Source organism: Suncus etruscus, chromosome 5, assembly GCF_024139225.1.
Source record: "Suncus etruscus isolate mSunEtr1 chromosome 5, mSunEtr1.pri.cur, whole genome shotgun sequence".
Taxonomy (NCBI): Eukaryota; Metazoa; Chordata; class Mammalia; order Eulipotyphla; family Soricidae; genus Suncus; species Suncus etruscus.
This window is the reverse complement of record NC_064852.1, coordinates 76962751-76986302: the sequence shown is the minus strand read 5'-3', so window position 1 is coordinate 76986302 and position 23552 is coordinate 76962751. Positions and strand designations below refer to the sequence as shown.

General features: G+C 35.1%; 1 protein-coding gene across 7 annotated transcripts in view; it reads left to right on the top strand.

The window, feature by feature from the left end:
• RBMS1 (RNA binding motif single stranded interacting protein 1) overlaps positions 1 to 23552 on the top strand; it is a 241279-nt gene that overhangs the window by 177700 nt on the left and 40027 nt on the right. For all 7 annotated transcript variants that reach the window (XM_049773358.1, XM_049773354.1, XM_049773357.1 and 4 more), the window contains exon 3: positions 19059 to 19117. In XM_049773358.1, coding sequence (XP_049629315.1) covers positions 19059 to 19117 — 59 coding nt within the window. The remainder of the gene's footprint in view (positions 1 to 19058; positions 19118 to 23552) is intronic.

Here is a 23552-nt window from a genome sequence, read left to right as displayed (position 1 = left end):
TGAAAGGTATGTAGGACATATAAGTTTTCACCTATGCTTGACAAGCAGACAGTTTATATGAGGATGGATCTAGGTATAGGTTGCTAAGTAGAAAACAGGCAGAAAGATGAAATAATTGTATTCCAAGTCTGGAAAAATATCAGGTTTGGTTGCAATAACAATGAATGTCACTTGAAGTTGTTATGCATTTTCACTTAGACCCTATAAGTGAACCTATAAGTTTTATAACTTGGTTTTAACCAAACAAAATTTACTTTTCATCTTCTATATTCTATTATGGCAGTTATTTTAGCAAAAATGAATTAAAAGTGATAAGAGCAACAGTTTCCATTTCCCAGTATATAGCAATGAGTTCATTATATTTTTTTATCTAAATCTATTATCTATATATTTAACTCAGAGATTTTGTCCAATATCTGATGTTGTATCAGCTGGAAAGTTCTTCAAAAGACCCCATGTACAGGTGGGAACCTTGTCATCTACACATTGGCCACTAGAATGTACAGCTGAAATTTATCTCATTCTCAGCCACCAATGGCTCCAATGGCACCCATTGAGGTTACCTATTTCTAATTTGCCATGTGAATTTCTTAGAGTATATGTAGTGCTGTAGCAAATGATAAAAGTATGATGGGTAAGCGAAGTAGAGATTTCATATTTGCAGTGTTCATTTACTAGAGATTTAATCAGTTCTCCATTTTTTAGACTATGAATTAATGGGTGACTAGCCTTATTTTTTTTTTTATCTTAGAATGAAGCTTTACAAATGTACCATTCTAAATCATTGTAGCTTTCATCCAACTCAAGTTTGTGATTAAAACTTAAGAAACTCCCAAAATCACATAAAGGAACATTGTAGAATAAATTCTGCTGTGTAGTTGCTACAGTATATACATTATGCTGAGAATAACCATAAAATTTTACCAAATAACTGAAAAGAAATATATTATTGAGACTTTTGGGGGGGCTATACCCAGTGATGCTCTGAGGTTACTCTTCACTCTGAACTCAGAAATTACTCCAGGAAGAATTCAAAGAACCTTGTAAGATGCTGGAAAATCAAAACTGGGTCAACCACTTGCAAGGCAAGAGCCCTACCCACTGTACTGTGCTTTGCTATTGAGAAAATAACTCCCAAAGTGTAATCACTGGATTTTGGCCCTAATTAGTGCATCTCTCACATAAGTATCATAAGTAATCTAAAGAAGTGTTTTTCAACCACTGGTGCTGGTTTGCAAGTATAAAAGATTGAAAACACCGATTTGAAGTAATAGTTGCCAGCACCTGTAACTATGATAAATGATGCCAGCTAAAATTTCCAGTGACAAGAGATCTGTCTAAATATGGTAGAATCAGGAGAAATCTCTTACACATCTATGCCTCTGCAAACAGCATGTAAGATGTGACTAGCCCAAATTGAGAAATGTAGAAGTGTAAAAAAATGGGCCGAAGAGATGGCATTTGCCTTGCATGCAGAAGGACAGTGGTTCAAATCCCGGGGTCCCATATGGTCCTCCGAGCCTGCCAGGAGTGATTTCTGAGCATAGAGCCAGGAGTAACCCCTGAGCGCTGCAATGTGTGACCCAAAAATCAAAAAAAAAAAAGTGTAAAAAAAGCTCTGGGTTATTTACTTATTTATTTTTGAATTTGAGCCCACAACTGGCAGTGTTCAGAGATCACTCAGTGATCACCACATCTTGATGCCAAAAATTGAGCCCATGTTGACTACACTCAAGACAAGCATGTTAATCTCTATATTCTCTCTCTCCCCCCCCATTTTAAAATAATATTGAACATCTTACTATTCTTTATGATTTCATATTAAAATTAATAATATTGGGGTTGTTGGATTATAGAAAAATATTAAAATTAATCTCATCTGTTTGTCTTTAATGGGATCACTAGGAACTGGATTGCATCTGTGATTTGCACTGTATTTTCTCTTGAATAATATTGGTCCAAAAACATTGTGAAAAGGAGGATTATATATTTGATTTCTTTACCATATGTTTGTGTCCTGCAAATTATATTATCCTGTTCCTTTCTTCCTGAATGCATGGGCTGTCTCCTCTCATATCAGCAATCTAAAGCATCACTGAGTATATGGTTTTTCATCTCAAGAAAGCTATACTTTACTTCTTTAGGTTTTTGACTATTTTTCTAACTAATTTTTGCTACAGAATATTTATACACAGTCTTACTTTCTTTGGGAGAATTGGTTTCATACTTAGGCTTCAAACTGCTCTCTGAATTTCGTCAGTTTGCTCTTATCAGAGGTGGGTGCCTCTTTACCCTTGTCTGTACACCCTGGGGATTTTATTTTGTTGTTACCATCTTTGCCAGTTTACTTGTATGTGTTCTCTAATAAAAAAGAAAAACAACTACATTTTGCATGGACACGAGCTGTTTCATGTAAAAATAACAAGAGAATGAAGGACACCTTATCCTAGCCCACTTTGGCTAAATGTTCTCATTCATTTGTAATCTATGCAGAAGTATACCAGAAGCAGCGATCAGCCCAAATTATGTTTAATTAATGTCTGGTCCTCTTTGCCAGCTATTAAAACCCTCTGAAATAAATAAATTGAAATTCAAAGGGTACCTGCTAGGCTGAATCTTATGGGAACCCATACATACATGATACCTAGAAATGAAACTAAGACCAGTTACCATTACGTGTCATTATAGAAGTACCTAATGAAGATCCTAGGGAAAAGAGTCCTTCTCAACTGGGAAGTTTTTAATTGGCATGGCTACATGGGATATGGTTACATCAGGATTGCAAGTCCAATTAGCCAAGAGTTTACAAAAACCATTTCGGTGCCTTCTGCACCTAAGAACAATGAGGAAAAAAAAAACTGGACACACTTTGACTTTTCTTTTTTCATTTAGCAAGAAGAGGAACTGTGTATGTCAAGAAATTGATCGCTGCAGGTGTCTCTGTCACATTAACGTTTTCCCCCACACAACAGTAAATGGTTCCCTGGGTGGTTGCTTGCCTATAATTGTCATGTCTTGAGTTTGCTCTGTGGTCATGGTAGCGAGAGAGGCTCAGCCCATTGATGAATTTGGTACTCCTCAACATTTAAGCCAGTTTTTTTCTCCCTAATACTCAGTATTCTTTGTGGACATAACAGTACTGCAAATCTTTGCACCTTTGTCATGTTTACTCTTCTTTACTGGTTTGATAATAAAATACACACATTATAAAGTATTTCCACCAAAAAAAAAATAACCCTACCTTTTATGTTCTTATCCTCTTTTTCTCAAAGCCAAATGTTATTTCTCCAGAAATCATTTCTTTTTGCCTAGATTATGTAAATAAAACATATTCTTTAGATTCTAGACATTTTTCTCTTTTGCAGTGGATTGAGATAGATTTTAATCTTTATTAATTTACTTTTAATTATGTGATTAGCTGAAGAGCATTACTCCTTTTTTTACTCAAAGATAAATATCTTTTCCTTTTATTTCAGGGTATAGGCTTAGGTATACACATCACACCTTTTTTGGGGGATAGTTCCCCCAATTCTTATTATCTCAAGTGTCTAATTAGTTTAAATTTGTACTTTCAGCTTACCCTGAAATGGTGACTAGAGAAATCTTTGGGACTTGAATATTCTAGTTTCATTTTGTAAAAGAAGAAGATTGTGTCATATCTTTTTCCGTAGCCCAGCATACAGATTCCAGCTTACTCTAGTATTGATTTCTTCCCAATATACAGTTTCTTTAACACATATTATCTCTGGAAGATGTCTCTGACCTTTTAGTAGGAATAGGCTTCAACTCATTCTGAGCACGTACAGACAGCCTGGTGTCCTTTTCTAAGTCCTTTTACACCTTAGTCTCTGAAGAACAGGACTAAGTCACCTTTGAAAGGTTGTTATGAAATCCTTCTATAAAATATCAAATGTGACTATTCTATGAGAAGTTTCCATAGAAGTCAAGCACTTGTCTGAAAGTTTCTCCTGAATCTCACCTTTCCTGCCACTCATTCAACTTAAGACTTGTTAAGAAATTCAAATTACCTATTTGCTAGTTCATTTATTTCCTGAGAACTATTTTGAGAACCTACTCTTCATTACTGTACCTTATTTCTCCGTGTTTTGCAAAGTCATGACAAAGCAATGAAATGTTTTAGGTCTTAATATACTTGAGTAGGAATGAAGGATTCCTCATTGGAAATATGAAAATATTTATTCAAGTGAGTAGTCAAAATCATCATCATAGCTGAAACATATAAATATCCCCAGAGTAGAAGTTGTACATCTCATGTTTTATCTACTTGAAATGATTGCACTTTCTATCTCTATTTTCTTTAAGGTTGGTCTTTCAAGTTCTTGCTCAAGAATTGCATGGTTTTATCTCCTTGAAATATTCGTTTAGTTTAAAGAGGCTGAATTGCTTATAAGCATTTAAATTTCCATTGCAGCTCTTTTCTTTGATTCTTCTGTGTTTACTTCATGTGTCTTTTGCCCAATCACTATGAAAAGATTTTTTTTTAACTTTTTTCTGATGTTCTCCTCTAATTCTATGGCGTATTCTTCAGGGAATGGGCTGGGCAAGGCTTAGAAATCGAGTCTAGGCAGTGGTCTTTAGCCTTAGCCATACTAATTTTTTGCTTTCTGAGTTAGAGAATTTGAGAGGAAAAAAAAACTAATAGGGACTTGGAGCTCCCTTGGAAACTGTTGCTATATTGGGAAGAAATCAGTACTAATGCTTAGATATTAAGGGGGAGATTGTTGCCTTCCTTTGGATATTGCATGGGAGGCATGGGAGGCAGCTGAACCAGTTAAAAGGAAGACAAATATTTTGATAAGTTGAACTCAGAACATTTAAGCAGTGGGAAGAGGATTGCCTTTTATTTAGAACATTCTCCTATTTTTCTTTATTCTAAAACATGTTCTGGACAGGGGAATTAGTATTATCAGGATAACTAGTATAAATATATTTAATATGCATTTGTCAAATAAGCAACAGGAGTAATAGTCATATCAAATCGCTAAATTTCACTTTACACTCAGAAAATCCACCTATCTCTTTCCCATCCCATCATTACCTGGTAGTGCCTGAGTGGGAAGCTGGAAAAGTGAATTCATCACCCCATGGTTGCTTAATTTGAATTCCATTTTAATGCCAAAGATGTTACAATACTATTTAAAGTATAAAGCACTTTACACTTACTGAAAAGAATGTATTGATATGTACATATCTATAGATGCAGTCACACATTCCTTAACATTTCAGTCATAAAAGAGCCTGGTGGTCTGTACCCGAAAGCCTAGGTGTTTTGTGTGTTTCATCAGCTAGATTTGTGGAAATATACTCTGTGACATTCACACATAGTGAAATATCCTGAGATACAATTCTTAGAACATTATGTAAAACTATGTAGTATAATGAAGCTTTCTCTTCTTGCCACATTATTCAAAAAGTTTTAAATTATTTCTAGGATTGCATCTGCCTTTTAAGGATTTTCTCCTTACATGTCATTTAGGCCTTGCTTGGAGTCTAAAAAATAAAGCATGCAGGGTGCATTTTGCTTTGTCTCTTTATACGCAGAAGTGCTGGATAGTGAAGCCAGGGAGATATGCCTGCCTTCATAAATGAGGTCCTAAGATCTGTCACTGGAATGTCCCCTTGCACTCCTGGGTGTGGCCCTTATTTAAAACTGGCAGGAAGTTTGGGAGCTGAGAGTTGGAATTGGAAGATTCAGCAGCATAGAGACAGGAAGTCTAAGGGGAATCATTGTCACTGAGGAAGCCACGTTAGCTGAATCCTGGAGAGCAAGAGAGGGGAAGTTTATTGATAGCCTTTCTCTGTTATTTTTTTAATTGTATGTATTTTTACTTGATAAATGAGCACTTCATGTACAACTTCATGGAATTTGGGGGCCGCATTTGTTCTAGTTTAAAACTTTAAATTATGGTTTTTAAATTAAAGTTTTGCCATAATACTTTCACCCAGTAATTCTGTCCATGTTACTACTTACTGTTTTTTTTTTTTGACATTAATCTAACTGATAATCTAGTCCAGTTTTCTTGTCAAAGTGGAATTTCATCTTTTGACATACAACAATCCACTGTCTTTTAGTGAGTCCTCAAATTAAAATAAATTTTTTAATTTTAATTTTTTGGGGGCCACCTCTGGCAGTCAGTGATTAATTCTGGATCAGTGCTCAGGAATAACTCATGACGCTCCAGGAAACATTTTGAGGTATCAGGAATTGAACCTGGGCCAGCTGAATGTAAGGCAAGTGCTCTATCCCATATAAAATTTATGTGTCCCCCCAAAATTTTGAACTTTTAAGGATCAGTACATTACATAATAATAATTAGGCTTAGTTACCCAATCAGTATAGCAATAGAAACTTTATTTGATCACAAAGGACATATACTAAAAGCACCACTAATTTTAAGCCATAATTTCATTACAAAGAAAGGGCATTTTAGCTTTTTCTCATTTTCTTAAGGGAGGAAGGCAACCACAAGGGTAGGGGAACCCAGTGGTGTTGGGGGTCACACCCAGAATTCCTTTTACAGAGCATCCGAGTCACCCTTTGAGTCATCTTCCCAGAAAGGCCATTGATAGATAGATAGATAGATAGATAGATAGATAGATAGATAGATAGATAGATAGATAGATAGATAGATAGATAGATAACAAAGGGGTGAAAAGAAAAAGAGTTGAGGCACTTGCTTTGCATGCGGCTTACCCTGATATGATCCCAAGTACCACCCTGTAAGGCCAAATGCCCTCCTCCCTCCCTAAAAGGAAAAAAAAAAAGAAAATAATATTATAATAAACCTAGGTATTTTTTTTAATTCACTGTACTTAATTTTCTGTCAAGCTCAGCTCAAAACAGTGGGTGTTGGAGAACTGTGATCACAGAGACTTATGGGTATATTTTCTTAACTTATTTTATATATTTTATTCAGACAATATAACTTGCTCCTAGTCAACACAACAACAAAAAACAAAAGCACTTTTGCATGAAACTTACATTTTAAACTTATTTTCCCTATTAAATACTTACACTTTTGGCTTTGATCAAGTATCATTCTATACCATTTAAACAACTTAAAGCATTTATTATATTATATTCACACCCTCCTATTTACCCTTGAGGTAGTTATTTATTTGTGTCATGATTTAAGTGTTGTTCTGGTGCAGATTAAGAACAAAACCTGTGATGTCTTACTGGAGATGTGCCTTCTAGGGGCTGGGACTTCTTCTTCTTCTTCTTCTTTTTTTGATTGTGGGCAAAGTGAGTTACAAATCTTTCACTGTAATATTTAAAGTACAGAGTGATAATGAGTAAGGGGAATTCCACCAGTGTTGTTCTCCCTCCATACCTTTTCCCAGCATGTGTCTCAATTCTTCCACCTTTATCCCCCAGGATGCTACTGTAACTGGTCCCCACTTGTACAGCTTGTTGTAGACTGGATATTGATTCTATTGTCCTTGACTTTGGGTGTTCAAGTCTGATCATTTTTTATTTACACTAAATGTCCATATGACTGTCTAGTCCTGGAACCATCCATTTTTCCCCTTCAAAGTATGAGGTTGAGCAGGACTGGGACTTCTTCTCACTAGACTTAAGCTCTGACATTTGTTTGATCAATTAACCTTTCGACCGGATCAAGTTTTTTTCTTATCCTTGTCCAGTTAACATAAAAAACTAATGACTTTTATTTAGCTCACAACCAAAATATACTCTGTAGCTCTCTCAAGAAGCACTGTCTTTCTTATCACCCCCAAAATAAAATGAATGAACATTTAGTATATGTAACTTGTTCTTAAGGACTTTTTTCACAGATCACTCTAACCTCTTTATTGGTTTGCTTCAGATTAGCAGTGGTGTTACCTTTCTTTCATTTCTTGAAACTAGCTTTTATGTTCATTCAAAGAATTTGAATGATTTTTCACTTTTACTTGCACTATTTTATTATGAAAAATCCACCACCACCCCCAAAAAAGTGAGACTGGAAAATTCTTCCTGATGGGTCAAGTAAATAAACAGCAGTTGTGACCCTGATCTGCCATTCACAAATACTTCTTTGTTACAAAGTAGAATTAGTACTTCTTTCATAAAATGCAATGAATTGAAATTATCTTGAGTGAGGTATATTAGTTTGATAGGTTTTGAACTAATACTAAATTGTTATAGCATTGTTTTTTCTTTGAGTATTTTTACTTATAATCTCTCCCTGATTTTTCTTATTTCCTTCAGAGTATAAAATTTTAGAGGTTATTGCTCTATTAGAAGGATTGCCTGTCTGAGATGATCTTGTTCAGAAGAAAACCAGCAGCAAAATACAGTGGGGACCCCAATTACCCTGTTTTGTCATCCCCTTAGAGAGCTATGACCACTGTTGAGAAAAGAGACCCTTGACCTATGTTTACAAACATCACTAACACTGGCAGTTGTGAGTATTCCTTACTTGCAAAGCCCAACTACTATTTTTTTTTTTAACCTAGTAATCCATTTATATTGTACTCCCAGATATCTTAGCTTGGAATGAGCAAAATTGATTTTTTTTCCGGTCTATTCAGACTAGCTTTCAAGGTCATAGGGCAGTCAGGTTTTATTACTTTAGTAAAGGATGGAGTGACTGTATTTGGAAATCAATACACCAGTGCCATGTTTTGGATCAATGCCACTGTTAGGTGTTCAGTCTAGGAAATGTCCAATTTGACTTCTGCTATTCTGTGCTTGTGTCAGAATTGAGAAATATCTAGGTAATTTGCACGCTGTTTTAATGGTTTCAAATGACTTCGTTTTGCTTCAGAGAACATATTTACTTTTGCTCTGTCATGCTGTTCATGTCACGAATGAAGAGTAACTTACGGTTTTTAATGTTGGAGTTAAATACATCCAGCTTCTGAACTCTGACTGACTTGGTAAGAGAGACTTCCAGTTTTGACTTTTTAAAGTAATCACAAATATAGAGACACTTGGTAAACTGTTTTGGAACAACACTTCTTGTGCGTGTTTTTGTAATACTCTACAGTTAGACCTTTCACAGATTTCTCTCGTTGGTGTAAATTTATAATTCACTATTTAAATTATAAATTTCTTTGATTCACCTGTTTTTTTTTTTATATAGTAAATTGGGATGTAATACAAGGCTATGTCTATTTTCTAAGGGAAAATGCACCATTTTCTTTGTCCTTGTTACTATTAATCTCTCTATTCCCCATTTCACTGTAGGGAACATTTGTGTTACATACATACTTATATTTTATTCATTCTACCAATATATTGAACATTCATACTGTGCAAAGAACTGTGCCATAGAGTAAATATAAAAAAATGGCAATAGTGGCCAATGCCATAGACTAATGAAACCCTTGAAGGAGAGGCCCAACTAGTAGGAAAAACTCGTGGACATACTGTCTCACAGCTGATCACACTGGGCCCTTCAGTGGACCCCTGTGAACCAGTGCTGTCGCCATATGTGCTCATCAGCTCAACACTACAAATTCTCAGATTTGTAGACTGCATGGCTGCCACTTCACCTTAATTCTGATTTCTCAGTAGTAATACATGAACTGTTAAGTAACTTAATTCTACCTTCCAGGGGCCAGGCAGGAAGGTTGAGAAGCTGGTGACCAGATTGGGGGAATTTTACATTTGTGATGGAATATTGAGTATCAAAAATAACTGTGTTATAAATAACTGTAAAGCACTGTGTCTAAAATAAAGAAATTTTATTAAAAAAAAAGTCTTAAATGGTATGGTAGCTCAAGACCAGTACTAAGTCTGTACTAAAACTAGAAGGTAGTCTAGTTTAGTGTTGCTTACAAGTATAAGGATTAGAAGTATAAGAAAAAGGGATACTGCATTTTATTTCCTCGGTATTAGTGTCAGACTCAATCAGCTATGTCCTGTTAAGATAGATGCTAACACTGCCTTAGATATGGAGATACTGAAGCCAGACAGCTGTACCACATCTCACTACCTAATTGTTGCAGCTTGTATGCTGAATTATTAAGTTATTTTTAAGAGGAGGTTTAACATTTATTTGCAGACTCTTTGTTTTATTTTGCACCACAGCTAGCAGTTCTCAGAGCTTATTCCTGGCAGGGTCAGAGAACCTATATGTAGTACCAGGGATCAAACTCAAATTGTATGCAAAGCATGTACTATCTCTCCAGTCCCATTTGTGGTGACTTTAAATAATATTTTGCTGGTATTACTTAATAACGGGTAGTTCAGCAGTAAAGTCACGGTATGACTGGTAATTGTCTGAAGAGCAACACTAACTGCAGCTCTGTCTTGCATAACATTATGAAGGTGTAGTTACAAAGCAAAGACAATGCATTATAGATTTGAGTTGAAAAGGAAAAATAATTTAAGGATTAATTATTTCAGGGCCAATGTGATTGTACAGTGAGTAGAGTATTTATTTACCTTGTAGGCAGCTAAACGGTGCTCAATCCTTGCCACCACATATAGTCCCCTGAGCACTGCATGTATGGCCCCCAAACCAGAAAAATGATCAGTTATTGCATTTTATATAATTTTATTTCAAAAGCAAAAGATTACATATAATCAAATTCTTTTAAAAATTAAATTTTACAATTAGTAGTTGAGTCTTGGGAATTCATTTTTAAGATGAGTAATTGCCATTTTACCTGCTGAATTCTGAGATTCTTTATTCATCATGTGCATTTTTCCTCTGTCATATTAGAACTTGTGAACACTAATATGTACCTTACCTATATCTTTAAGTGCTCCAATACAGAGACTAGTGGCAACAATATTGTCCTGCGGTAATGTAAATGGCCCTTGAATGCTGTGTGCTCTTGAAGGACCATAAAAGCATGTAAAGCTACTTTACCTTGATTGCAGATCATAATAGATATGATATTCAACTAAAATGGCGAATGTGTATAATAAATAAAAATGCTTTACAGTGCACTTCTTATTTAGAAGAGCAAAAGATGTTTTTCATTAAATCACAAAAATGCATCTAGTAATTTCTGTTAAGTTATTTTTAATGTCCAGCCTACAGAATTAGTTCATGTCATACATAGAAGCACAACATCAGTTTTCACCTTTGTGTAGCATTTAAACAGATTAGCTTTCACTCAGAAAGTTGAGAAGTCAAAGGAAGGGTTTAAAATCTAGCCAGAGAAAAAATTAATACTCTCAAAGTCTGATTGTACATCACCAGTATTACTTTTACTTCAAAAGGATGTTTATCTTTTAAAAGTTCAAATTTTGTGAATAATTTACTCATATAAATGTTAAATTATAATTATGAAAAATGTCGCTCTATATATATATTTGAAAATATGAGTTTTGGTCCCAGAACTTTTTAGTACTGTAGGGTAGTTAAGCAGTAGGCCCTCTTGAGTTGAAAAGATGGCCTCAGCTTCTTTCTGTTAAATCATCTTTTATTCAGGTTATAATTGAGAGCCATCACTGAGGTTGAAACTCCCAATCATTTTCTCTATCTTCTCTGCATTTACAGGGTCACACCACAGGCTTTCACAACATAGATGCCATGGATTATTTTTCTCAGATGCCAATTATTTAAAGCTGCTTCAGGAAGGAAGCCCATTTTTTAAAACTTCACTATCCTTTAAAACCTTTCTATTCATCTTCCCACTTTTCTGTGACTCCACTTTTATGTTTTACACTGACATGCTATTGCCTGGGTACAAAGAAGGAAAAAAAATATGTGGCATCTTTCTCTTTGCTAATCATACCCATAAGATTTTCATTAATCTTACTAAAATAAACCTCAAACAACATTCTGTTCCCTAACTCCTCTTCCTGGAAACTGAGGTCCTAAAGGGCCTTTTCTGACTTAAGCTTCCATTACTCCCTGCAAAACTACTTTAGACAGGTCCTGTGGGGCTTTTATTCTATGTAACCCACCCGAACTTCTGCTTTCCTCTGTCTTTCTTGCTCAATTTGACCTTCCTCCTGTATTTAGCATTTGTCTAAGAAGATTTCACTATTCTTGAGGTTTAAAATAAAAAAAAAAATAATAAAAATAATATTAATAATATCTCACCAAATATTTACTTCTGATAGCTAAAATCATATTTATGTTTCAAAGTCTTGGTCTGGTTTGGGGCCTAATGTTGACATGCTATAATTAGTTTTGGTTTGATTTGGTATGTTCTCTTCATTTTCTTTTGCCCTGTTCGATTCACTTCAGCACCACATTTTTGACTTCTATGTCTGCAAGTCTTTCTTGCCAAATATTTTCTTTCCTCAAACCCCAACTCTAATTCTGACTGTATCAGTTATAGCTTCCTGTTTTAGCCCATTTATCGGGAATCATTTATTCACAAAGGCATACTCAATCATATAGCACAAGTTAAAGGGCATCAATATAGAAGTTAACCTAAAGTAAACTGGAATATCTTTCTATGCCTAGTACTTTTATGTGTTTGGAATGTTAGAGAAACTCTGAATACCTTTGGGGCCAAAAAAAATCAACATCATATAAACCTACATGGGATTGCCTAATTTTAAAATTTTACATTTTTTTATCATGTCTTCCACTGCTTTACCACATCCTGTACCAAGCAGATAAACATAATCAGCTAAATAATACAAGGTAGTAAAAATGCAGAATTACATAGACAAATGACTCCTATTTTTAGCTTCACTCTCCACTTAACTTTTTTTTTGAAGAATATAATTTTTATGTTATTTTCCTTTCTCTGTTTAACCATTAGAAGAGCTCAAAGAAATCACCTTACAAAAAATTTACTTGAGTTCTTCTAACAATGGTTAAAGTGAGAAGGGAAAGTAAATTGGGGATAAAGAAACAAAAGCATGTTAGAAAATTACTTAAGCTCTATCTTCTGAGTTTGGGTATCTGTGTTTTTTTTTCTTTCCCCCAAAGTCCAATTTCATAAGAGGGCATTTAATATCATAGGCCTCAAATTTCTATAAAATAGATATACGAGTTATTCCTTTTTTATAATAATTTTTATTTTGACCAACGTGGATTACAAATCTTTCACTGTAATATTCTAGGTACACAGTGACAGTGAATCAGGGTCATTCCTTTTAATAATCCTTCCCCATTTTTTTTAATTATTTCTGTAATGATCAGTTGTATATGCTTGGTTGTGATGCTTATATAGTTGTGGTGCCAACAATCATTAAAAGTACAACTGCAAGGGGGGCTTTGAGTGGTAAGTGAATTAGATAATTCAGGGGCTGGAGAGATAGCACAGTGGTAGGGTGTTTGCCTTGCATGGGACCAACTCAGGACAGACCTGGGTTCGAATCCCACATCCCATGTGGCCCCCTGAGCCAGGAGTGATTTCTGACTGCAGAGCCAGGCGTAACCCCTGAGCACAGTTGGGTGTAACCCCAAAACAAACAAACCAAAAGAATTAGATAATTCCTTTCTAGAAGCTATCTGTATCTTTGTTAGGAACTTTATAAATTAAAGTCTTATTCTAATTTTCTCACTTGCTTGGGATGGAGCTACACAGACTTTAACATGGAAATGGATTTGAATTTATGGAGTACAATCTGTGGTTGATGACTAAGGTTTCTGCAACTGTCACCGTGCTTAGTCAAAAGCAAACATCCTGCTTCCCATCTTTGTTACATGTTTGCTGTATCTCAGTTTCACTCCTACGGACTGGGAATAATATTTAACCTGTTCGAAAAATTGTGGGAAATTAGAACAAAACCTGGCACCAAATTGTAAATGCTAAGCTTCTATAATTTTCCTTAATTCACATGGTCATAGGTTTTTCAGTATTGATTCTGAATGTGTATCCACAGCTCCAAAACTTTTTTTAATCTCTTTTCTGTAATTCTACTTGCTAAATATTGCCATTGCATAGAAACTGGAGTCTTCTTTGTGTATCATCAGGTCAGCTATTACAAAAACAGCATTTGGACGTGCATATGCATAGCCATTCTCAAACTTAAATTTTGTTGGCATTGTGTGTACATTTTCTTGTTGTTTTCAACACCCTAATTGATTTTCTGGCTTGATCATATTCATATTTCCAAAACTAACACAAATACTGCAAATGACCCCATGGCTTTTAAGTGAATGTATGCCTGGAGTGACTAATAATGAAATGACTTGCCAACCATTATCGCCATCTGTTGGTGAAGACTGTAGTGGGCACCGCTATCCAAAGCTTATAACTGGAAATGTTCAAGAGTTGCAGATTCCCGTGTGTGTGTTATATGCACACGAGACAAAATCTATACAGATATTTTCCCCAGTGAGAACTTAGGGTGATTTTGAGCAGTTCAACCTTCTTTCCTGTATGGTTTATTTACAGTAAGTATGTATATAGAAAATATGGATTTCTCTTGTTATTAACAAGGAGTTAGAATGGAACAGAGAGAAAAATAAAGCTTTATATCTTTTTTCTGATTTCATAAAGGATCACCAGTAGATAAGAGATCCAAATGGTAATGGAGAAGAAATTATCCAAGCTGTCATACAGATAAAAGAAATGCTGGCAGATTCTAAGCCAAAAGTCATAACCAAGTTCATGTAGGCTAGTAGGATTTTACTTTTTATTCCTGCTCCTTGAAATTCAAGTTATCTGTAGTCACATCTCTTAATAATTATTTAGCTTTTTACTGTTAAAGCTTCATCTGGAGTTGACTTTTATTTTTTGTTTATTTGGGAAAGGAGGTTGGGTTGATCCTTTTGGTGCACTGGGAACCATACGAAGTCCCAGGGATCAATTCAGGGCCAGAGGCTTGCAGGGGAAGTGTCTTAACCCCAGGACTTTCTCTTGGGCTTTTAAGAATTGTCTTCTTTTTATTTAAATAAAGTAAAAAAATAAATACAAAGAATTGTCTTCTTTTAGAATATTATACTCTGTGTAGCCTGTGGTCTGTACTTGTTACTATGGAGCAAGAAAAAATGTAACTTCATCATTGCATTTTCTATATATGGCTCACTTCTTAGTTGAGCTTGTCTTTAATTCTGCTCATCAGACCTGTTGCTCCCAGTTCATTTGCACATCCATGTTATTTAATCATGGTGTTGACTTATGTGTTTTTACAAATAGGAATAAGTAGAACTAAAATATGGTTGCTGAATTATATAATAAAAATTCATCAAATTTTAATAATCTATATGGCATCTCATTCTGTACACATTATTAAATCTTACTACAAGTATAAATTGGGTGCCTTCCATCACATAATCAAAGCCATTTGTTCTGTGTCATTCTTATAATAGGGTTACTGAAACATTCACTTTGCAGCAAACTGACCTAGTACCTCCCTGATTTAAAGTCTTACATATACTAGTTCAGGGATCTACATCTTAATAAGAGATCTTGTTCTGTGAGCATTGTAACTGGGTGGAGAGTCACCCTCTCCCCGAAAATGTCTTTTTTGAACCCTTTATCACCTCGTGAAGTTAGTTATAGAAAAGCATTTTCCTAATGAACTATAGAGAGGACAGTAGTAGTAATATTACAGAACTAAGCTTTTCTTTGACTTTCTAAAAAATGAGGTTGTTTGTTCTTAATCCTGATGAAAATACCAATAAGTACAACTAATATATTTCAGAAATATGCTTTCCTAGCCCCAATCTTAGTCCATTTTCAATTTTAATCTATATTTTTACTTATATTTATAACACAATAAAAGCTTATTTGGTTTGTAAACTAAATCTGTTTCCATAGTTTAGTGAAGAGCTCTTCTCTTTTCTTCATATTCTTTGATACCTAGAGTTTAAAGAAAACATTGTTTCTCAAAATTATAAATTATAGAAAGTCCTTAAAGCAATTCATTTTTGAGTTTTGGGATTTTAGGCAAGATCTTAGCTCAAAATTTCTATGAGTCATTGTTTTATAGTTTGCAAAAATGGGACTAATAACACCTCACATGATCTTTATGAAGTTAAATAACATTATACATAGGAAGAAGGAGTGTTTGGCACAGAGCCTAGAACATAAATAAAAGCTGAGAAAATGTTAATCCCTTTTCTGGTTTCTTACAAAATCACCAACTAACTGGCTGAAGAGATTAGGGATGGTTTCATGGAAATGATAATATATGAACAGGTTCTTCAGGTTCGAGCATGGGTAATAGAAGGATGGGAAAGAAATGTTTAAAGAGAATTAATGCAATGGAAATGGAAGCCAGAGATCGCTTATCTGTGCTGTGTAAATTTGGCTCAATAAAGTGAAAGTGAAAAGCTCAAAGAATTGTTCACTAACTGGGTTCTATACTTTGGACTTGGTATAAGAAGGCAAGTGTGTCTTTGCTACTGGGTGAAAATGATGTCAGTAGATGGCAGGGAAAGATGTGGCTGGGTCTCTTTGGAAATATATTTAGAAAATAATGGGCAAGAAGTGATATTAACTAGATATTTCAATTAAAAGAAGAAAAACCTTATGCTGAAACTTCAATTGGCTTTAAGAAAAGAGAAATGGAAATCACAGAAGACTGTTCATTAAGACTGCAGTATTGAATTTTCTAAGAAAAGGAAGTGAATATCGAAATGATACTTGGCTAAGGAGGATAAAATGAATGCTGAATGGAAAAAGAACTCCCAAAAAGGTCCCCAGAAACATGAAATGAGATAATGGAATAAGGACAGAGTTAGAAAGTGCACCGGTTTCATTGATAACAAAACCAGGAATCAAGTCTAGTATAGCAAAGATCAAAGAATATTTGAACAAGAAGAGCATGGTCTTGCATAGCAAGGCCACTAAGAGTCTTTCTCTTTTCCTGGCTGTTATCTCTCTCTTTCTCTACATGGTTCTTTTCTACCATTAAACTGGGAAAGCAGTTTCAGAGTGGACCAATCCTTGACCTTCTAAAAATATCATTTTTCTTTGGTCTACAGAAGACACTGAACTCTCAGACCTCAAGCAAGGTCTCTCAGTTACTTTTAGCCCCTTATCCTAAATTGAAGTCATAGTAACTTACTTCCTTTTGTAAAAGTATGAGGCAGGAATGCATTTTCATTAAAATGTGTGCAGATGGATGAGTGTTCATTTCAAGCATGTAACCTAGGTAGATAAAGGCCACCTTTAGTAACACTTTAAATCACTTAGTTTTCCTAGTTTGCATATTTTTTAAATTACATTTTATAAGTTAGTGACCTGTGTTAATGTTGTTGTAAATACTGAGAATCTCTAAAGGGAATTGGAGGTATTTGTGCATTGTTCTGCCTCTTGGTTGTAATTGTCATTTGAACCTTAAATTATTTTTTCTCTCATGCCTAGTTAGTAATCATTTGATTACATGATTACACAGTGAAAATTAACTGAGGGAAAGAGGTTGCTCAAACCAGTAGTTTCTCCATCATAAATATAATTCCTCTGATTCATTGCATAAAATAGAAAACCTACACTGTTCAAAATTATTAAAGTACCACATAAATAACTCTTATTTTCTAAAACTTTAAGACTCTTTTGGGTCCTTCAAAATTCATCATGAAAATAAGTACGAGAGAAAATGTGAAAAATTTAAATGATGCTCTGGACAGTAACATCATAAATTATATGTATAAACAAGAAAGCAAGTGTCAAATATGTGGTAATGTATAGGAATAGTGTGTTTGTGTGTACATGTGTATATATTATATTTTATTCATTTATATATTGAATATATATCCAATATATATATTCAGTATATATTGTCATTTTAGTGACAGTGCAGCAAGTTGGGCTTGCATGCAGCTGACCCAAATTCCATCTCTGGCACCACATAGTCCCAAGGACTAATTCCTGAATCCTTAGCTAGGAGTAAGCCCCACCCACCCACCCAAACTATACTTTATGTTCAGTAGCAGCACACTGAATTATTACTCTGTGGGGACAGAAAAATAGTCCTTAACTGGGATAGACCCTTAACTGAAATTAAGGGTCTTGTTTTGCATGCAATAGATTCAGATTTGATCCCCAGTACCCTATGTGGTTCCCTGAGACCTGCCAGGAGTAATCATGGAGCACAGACCCAGAAGTAATATCTGAACATCACCAGCTATTGTCAAAATTTAAAATATTTTTTATGTTCTATTTTTTCTACTCCTAACTTCATGTACATGAGCTACTGGACACTGTATATGAGGAATATGGGAGACTGCATGACTCCTAAGTTGAGGCCATGCATTCAGTTCTCAACACTGCAAGTAATACCAGAAGGGGAAGACATCTGAACACATTGCTCATATAAATCCTCAGAGGGGCCAGGCTGATGGTACAGGAGATAAAGGCGATTCTTGTGGCCATTTAGTTCGATCCCTAGCACCACCAATTATGGCCTCAAATCCAAATAAATAATTATTTGATAAGGGTTTAATTTTTTAACTTTTTTATTAATTGAGGCTCTGTGATTTATAATACTGATGATAATGTTTTCTCATACACTTCTAACACACCTCACCATTGTCCCCACACCATGAACGTTTAATTTTTCATATTACTGAATGTTCTTGTCTATGCTTGTGCATACACACATTGGTTAATATAAAGTACTGCTTATTTCTGAGTTAAAAGAGATGTCCATTAGTATATTTATAAACACTTATCAAAATCATAGGTGAAAAGATATCTAAGTATATTAACCAAATGGGTTAGACATGTATGTCCATACACATCTGTGGTGATCTAAAGTCAGGTAATATCTGCAAAACCAAATTGAATATAGGTGATGCCTATAGCTTTATTTATTATTTCATAAAGACCATGCACATTATCATACTTTCTTTTAATAAATATGTGTCTTGAATTTAGCTTTGCATTTTACCACAGAGATAAAGTGTAACTGGAAGAAACTAATTTTTAATAGAACCAACATTCCATTTTCTACTGTAACAAGATTGTCAGATAAATACTTGCTACCCCAAAGCTAAACATCAAATTATAAGCCGAAGATTCAAATAGGAGACTTAGTCATTCCCTTTTTTATTTCACTTTTGAATTTAGAATTCTCATTTCCTGTTCTCTAGTAAAGAGCATTTTTTATGCTGTATAAAGTTTGCAGATGTTTGAAAAGTATGTATATTCTCAAGACTGTAGATATTTTTTTAAAGATGTACTGATGCTAACTTTTTCTTTTTGTTTTTCTCCAGATATGGAAAGATCGTCTCCACAAAAGCAATTTTGGATAAGACAACAAATAAATGCAAAGGTATTCTTCTATGATTATTAACTAAATCATACATAGTTTTAGAAAAATAATAGACTTTTACACCATATCTTTGATTTCAAACTACCTCCATTTTATTAAAAGACAAATCTGTCACCCCAGTTTCTATCTTGCACAATGTTAGCATGTTGCTAACTTTTGTCCCTGGCCAAATTTTGGCTGGAACGCTTAATAGCAGCTAGTAGTTTGCCAGAATTCCAGATTTGACGCCAGCAGAGTTAACATGCATAATACTGGCTGGCAGTTAGCCCCTACTTTTAAAAGGCAAGTAGAGTTAGAAAATAGCTTTTCTTTCCTGAGCTTGAGGAGATTAGAGCTGCTTACTGAAGACCATTGGGCTGTACTAAAGAACTGAAAAGATTACATATTGTGCAAATTGGCTCTATTAATTAGAATAGAGTAGTTTTAAGCAGTACTTAATTACATGTTTCAATACTCCCAATTGTTCTCTGCTGAATGCCTGTTGACAATATTGGCAGCAGGGAGGAGAGAACCATTTTCACTGACCAGATTGTAAGAGGGAGAGGAGATCATACGCCCCTTTGAAATATGCTGCTGCATTAATTTGATGCACTGACCTTCAGTTCTCCATGTAATTAGGATGAGCTCATCCAGCAACATAGGCTGGAGGAAGAGGCGTCTACTGTAGCAGCACTGGTGCTCTGTAGTTCTGATTTTTAATGATCCAGCATCTTAACAATAGGCATGTGATTTCTAGGAAAAGGGAAGAATGGGGTCAGCTGACTTTGAGTCTAACTACTGACCCCATGAATTGAAATAAGGTTGACAGGAATAGGCAGAGAAAGCTAATCTCCTCATTAATTAGACTCCAGTTTTTCAAGTAGTGGTGATGGCTATGGCTTAGCACAATCTGAAAAAGGCAAAGAGAATAAATGAGCCTTGTGGTAAAGCCTCACCATAGAAGCCAATCATTTTCTTTAATCTAGTCTTGAAGAGAGTCTTTGTATATCTGTCTCCTCTTCAAAGTTCCTAAATTTAAAGGAACTATTGTGACAAATATCTAATTCCATGTTTAATCAACATGGCACATTTAAGGCAGTTTTGCCATGGGACAGTGAATAGAGCAGTGCTTTGTGTAGACTGTATTCAGTAAATATTTTAAATGAATTAAACCCTAGAGAGTCAAATTGTAGACTAAAATATATACACATAGTTGCCAAGATCGGTCTTCTTTAACATATGTGAGAAAGCAAAGACACAGAAGGAAAATCTTTGTGTTCATAAAAAAGAATGGACTTTTGCAGGCATAAGACAGCAAGCTGATCTCTAATATTACTTTTATAAAAGAGAAACAATATAATAGGCACGTGCTTTTATACAAGTGTCAAACCTTACCCTACCCTCTCCACCCCCAAATAAATCTTAACTCAGCAGAATGGTATGTGAAAAAAGCAGAGTTGCCCTAATTAAATAAAGAAGATAACCTGAGTCCTGGATGAATTCTCAACCATGCCCGTGTACCAACCTATCATTTACCTGTACTCCAGTATCTAACTGGGAGCCAAAATACCACAAAAAGTTCAATGTAATTGAGGAAAAATATGGGTAAGAGATATTTATGGAGCTTTGAAATAAGGAGAGGAGGGATCATTCAGAATTAATTTTAAATATATATTTTTTTTTTTTGTGGTTTTTGGGTCACACCCGGCAGCGCTCAGGGGTTATTTCTGGCTCCAGGCTCAGAAATTGCTCCTGGCAGGCACGGGGGACCATATGGGATGCCGGGATTTGAACCGATGACCTCCTGCATGAAAGGCAAACGCCTTACCTCCATGCTATCTCTCCGGCCTTTAAATATTTTTTTAAAGTCTCCTGGAGACTTTTTCTAAAGCAGCCTCAGGACATCCTGCATTGTGTTGCTGGCAAGGATAAGACCTTTCAGGCCTGTGGACCTACTTGGGCCTCTCACCCATATATATGCCAGTAGATACTAGATGTGTAGAGGAGTGAATGAGAGAGACTAAATAAGAAGGAGTTAATTAACTCCCAGAAGAATAAGAGGGCTTTGTTTAAAAAATTAGGCAAGAGAAAAGATAAAATATAGCTTAGATTTAATAGATAAATAGTATTGGCTAATGGTGCACTTGCCTTGCTTCTGTTTGGGGTATCCAGAACACAGTTGAATATTGCTCCAAAACCAAAAATATACTAATAACACAACTCGTAACAAAGACGGCTAGCTACACAGTGTTATCAGTATTTAAGGTAAGGTATACAAGTGGGAGATGTGCAGATTAAAAGTTTTTTTTTGTTTGTTTTTTGTTTTTTGTTGTTGTTGGTTTTTTTTTTTTTTTTTTGGTTTTTGGGCCACACCCGGTGATGCTCAGGGGTTACTTCTGGCTATGCGCTCAGAAGTCGCTCCTGGCTTGGGGGACCATATGGGACGCCGGGGGATCGAACCGCGGTCCATCCAAGGATAGCGCAGGCAAGGCAGGCACCTTACCTCTAGCGCCACCAATTAAAAGTTTATAAATTTAAGAGATTATAAAATATTAGTTGAAAAGCAAAGTGAATTTTATGCTGATGTTTTCAGGTTTAACAGGTCAAAGAATTTTATACATAAGAACTAAGAAACCATGGAGTTTACAGAAAAAAATTTTTGATCACAAAATATATTTTGGCATTCTACCCAGGAGCCAAAAGAAAGCTTTCAGTAACATGTACTTCAGTTATTAAAAAATACAGTTTACTTGCTTTTTTTAATACCTTAATTGCTAGCTACTAAAATGGTATTTAAATTTCAACTCAGGGAGATATGGCAGTTAAGGAAACATCTCTACCTACCAAAAACAAAATATCCAAAAATTGGATTGTGACACTGATGAACAAATTAATGCTCAGAGTATAATATAATATTAGAATGTGCATATGGATATACACATAGATGCAAAGCTTTGGATTAATAAAATCAAAGAATAAATATGGATAACTTAGAAGCTAAGTTTACTATAAAATGACCCTGTATTTTCTCATATTTAAAGTTAAAATAAAAAACAGGTATTTCCATGACTAAATCATTATAATTTGGAGGGAAATCCGGGATGCAGGAATAACAAAATTAACTCTTCCTGGGTTTTACAATCTGAGATGAATCATCCTAGGGATTCAGTGAGAAGACATTGTGTGAGTTACTGATCCTCACCTTCAGAATATTTCTACACAACTTTTTTTTTTTTGGTTTTGGAGTCACACCCGGCAGCACTCAGGAGTTACTCCTGGCTCTATGCTTAAAAATCACTCCTGGCAGGCTCAGGGGACCATATGGATGCTGGAATTCGAACCACCAACCTTCTGATTGCAAGGCAAATGCCTTGCCTCCATGCTATCTCTCCAGCCCTCTCTCTACACAACTTAAAAATGAAATCTATTCAACTTGAATAACTTGAATGTATATGAACTTTTCTACTAGAAAATATAGAAAATAATTTAAAAGTACACTGTTCTGCTTTTCGCTTATATTTATTTTCAGCAAATATTCATTAAATTGCTATGTGGCAGGCATTGGAAATAGCCAAAAAATGATGTACTGGTAAATAGTGAACCACAATGTAGCCATTATGAATTTGCATACTAAAATAAAAGATAAAGGAGCCTGGAAAGAAAATACAGGAGATAGCATACTTGCCTTGCATCCCATCATCCCTGGGATGACACATCTCTGGGATCACCCCAAAAAAACTAGACAATACTAATAATGCCTGAGTGGATAAAACAATTACAATAATATTCAAATTGAAATACTGTTTATAATTTGTTGACAACAGCACAATATGTTTTTCGGAAGAGGGGTGCAGGAAAGGATAGGAAAAGAAGAAACTTAAATATCTATCCAATGGCTTTACACTATGTCAGTATAACAGAACATCATTTCTGACCTGCTAAAATTTGTTTTAATAAATTACAAGAGTTCATGTGTGCCTGTGTCTTTGTAGAAGGTTTCATATTAGCAATAGCTTATTTCTAGAAACACTCAAAATAGGTTTTAACCTAATAATATATCTGGCAGTTAATTGAGTAGCATTTTCTGCTTTTACCTAGGTCAACCTCTACTCTTTTCTTTCCAGCCAATCCATTTTTTCACTGTGTAAATCAAATTAAGATGATTTGAGGAAGCTGCTTCAGCTCTAGCACTTATAGATTGTAATCTATAATATACTTTGCTTTATCATGACTTAATTTTCCGTCCGGGCTGGAGCCTGATAGCACAGCAGGTGGGGTGTTTGCCTTACATGAAGCCAACCTGGGTTTTATCCTCAGTAATATGGTTCCCGAGCCTGCCAGAAGACATTTCTGAGCTGAGCACAGAGCCAGGTGTAACCCATGAGTGCCACCATGGATAGCCCAAAACACCGGCCAAAATTTTTTTATAGCCAGATAATATTTTGGGTACTAATTT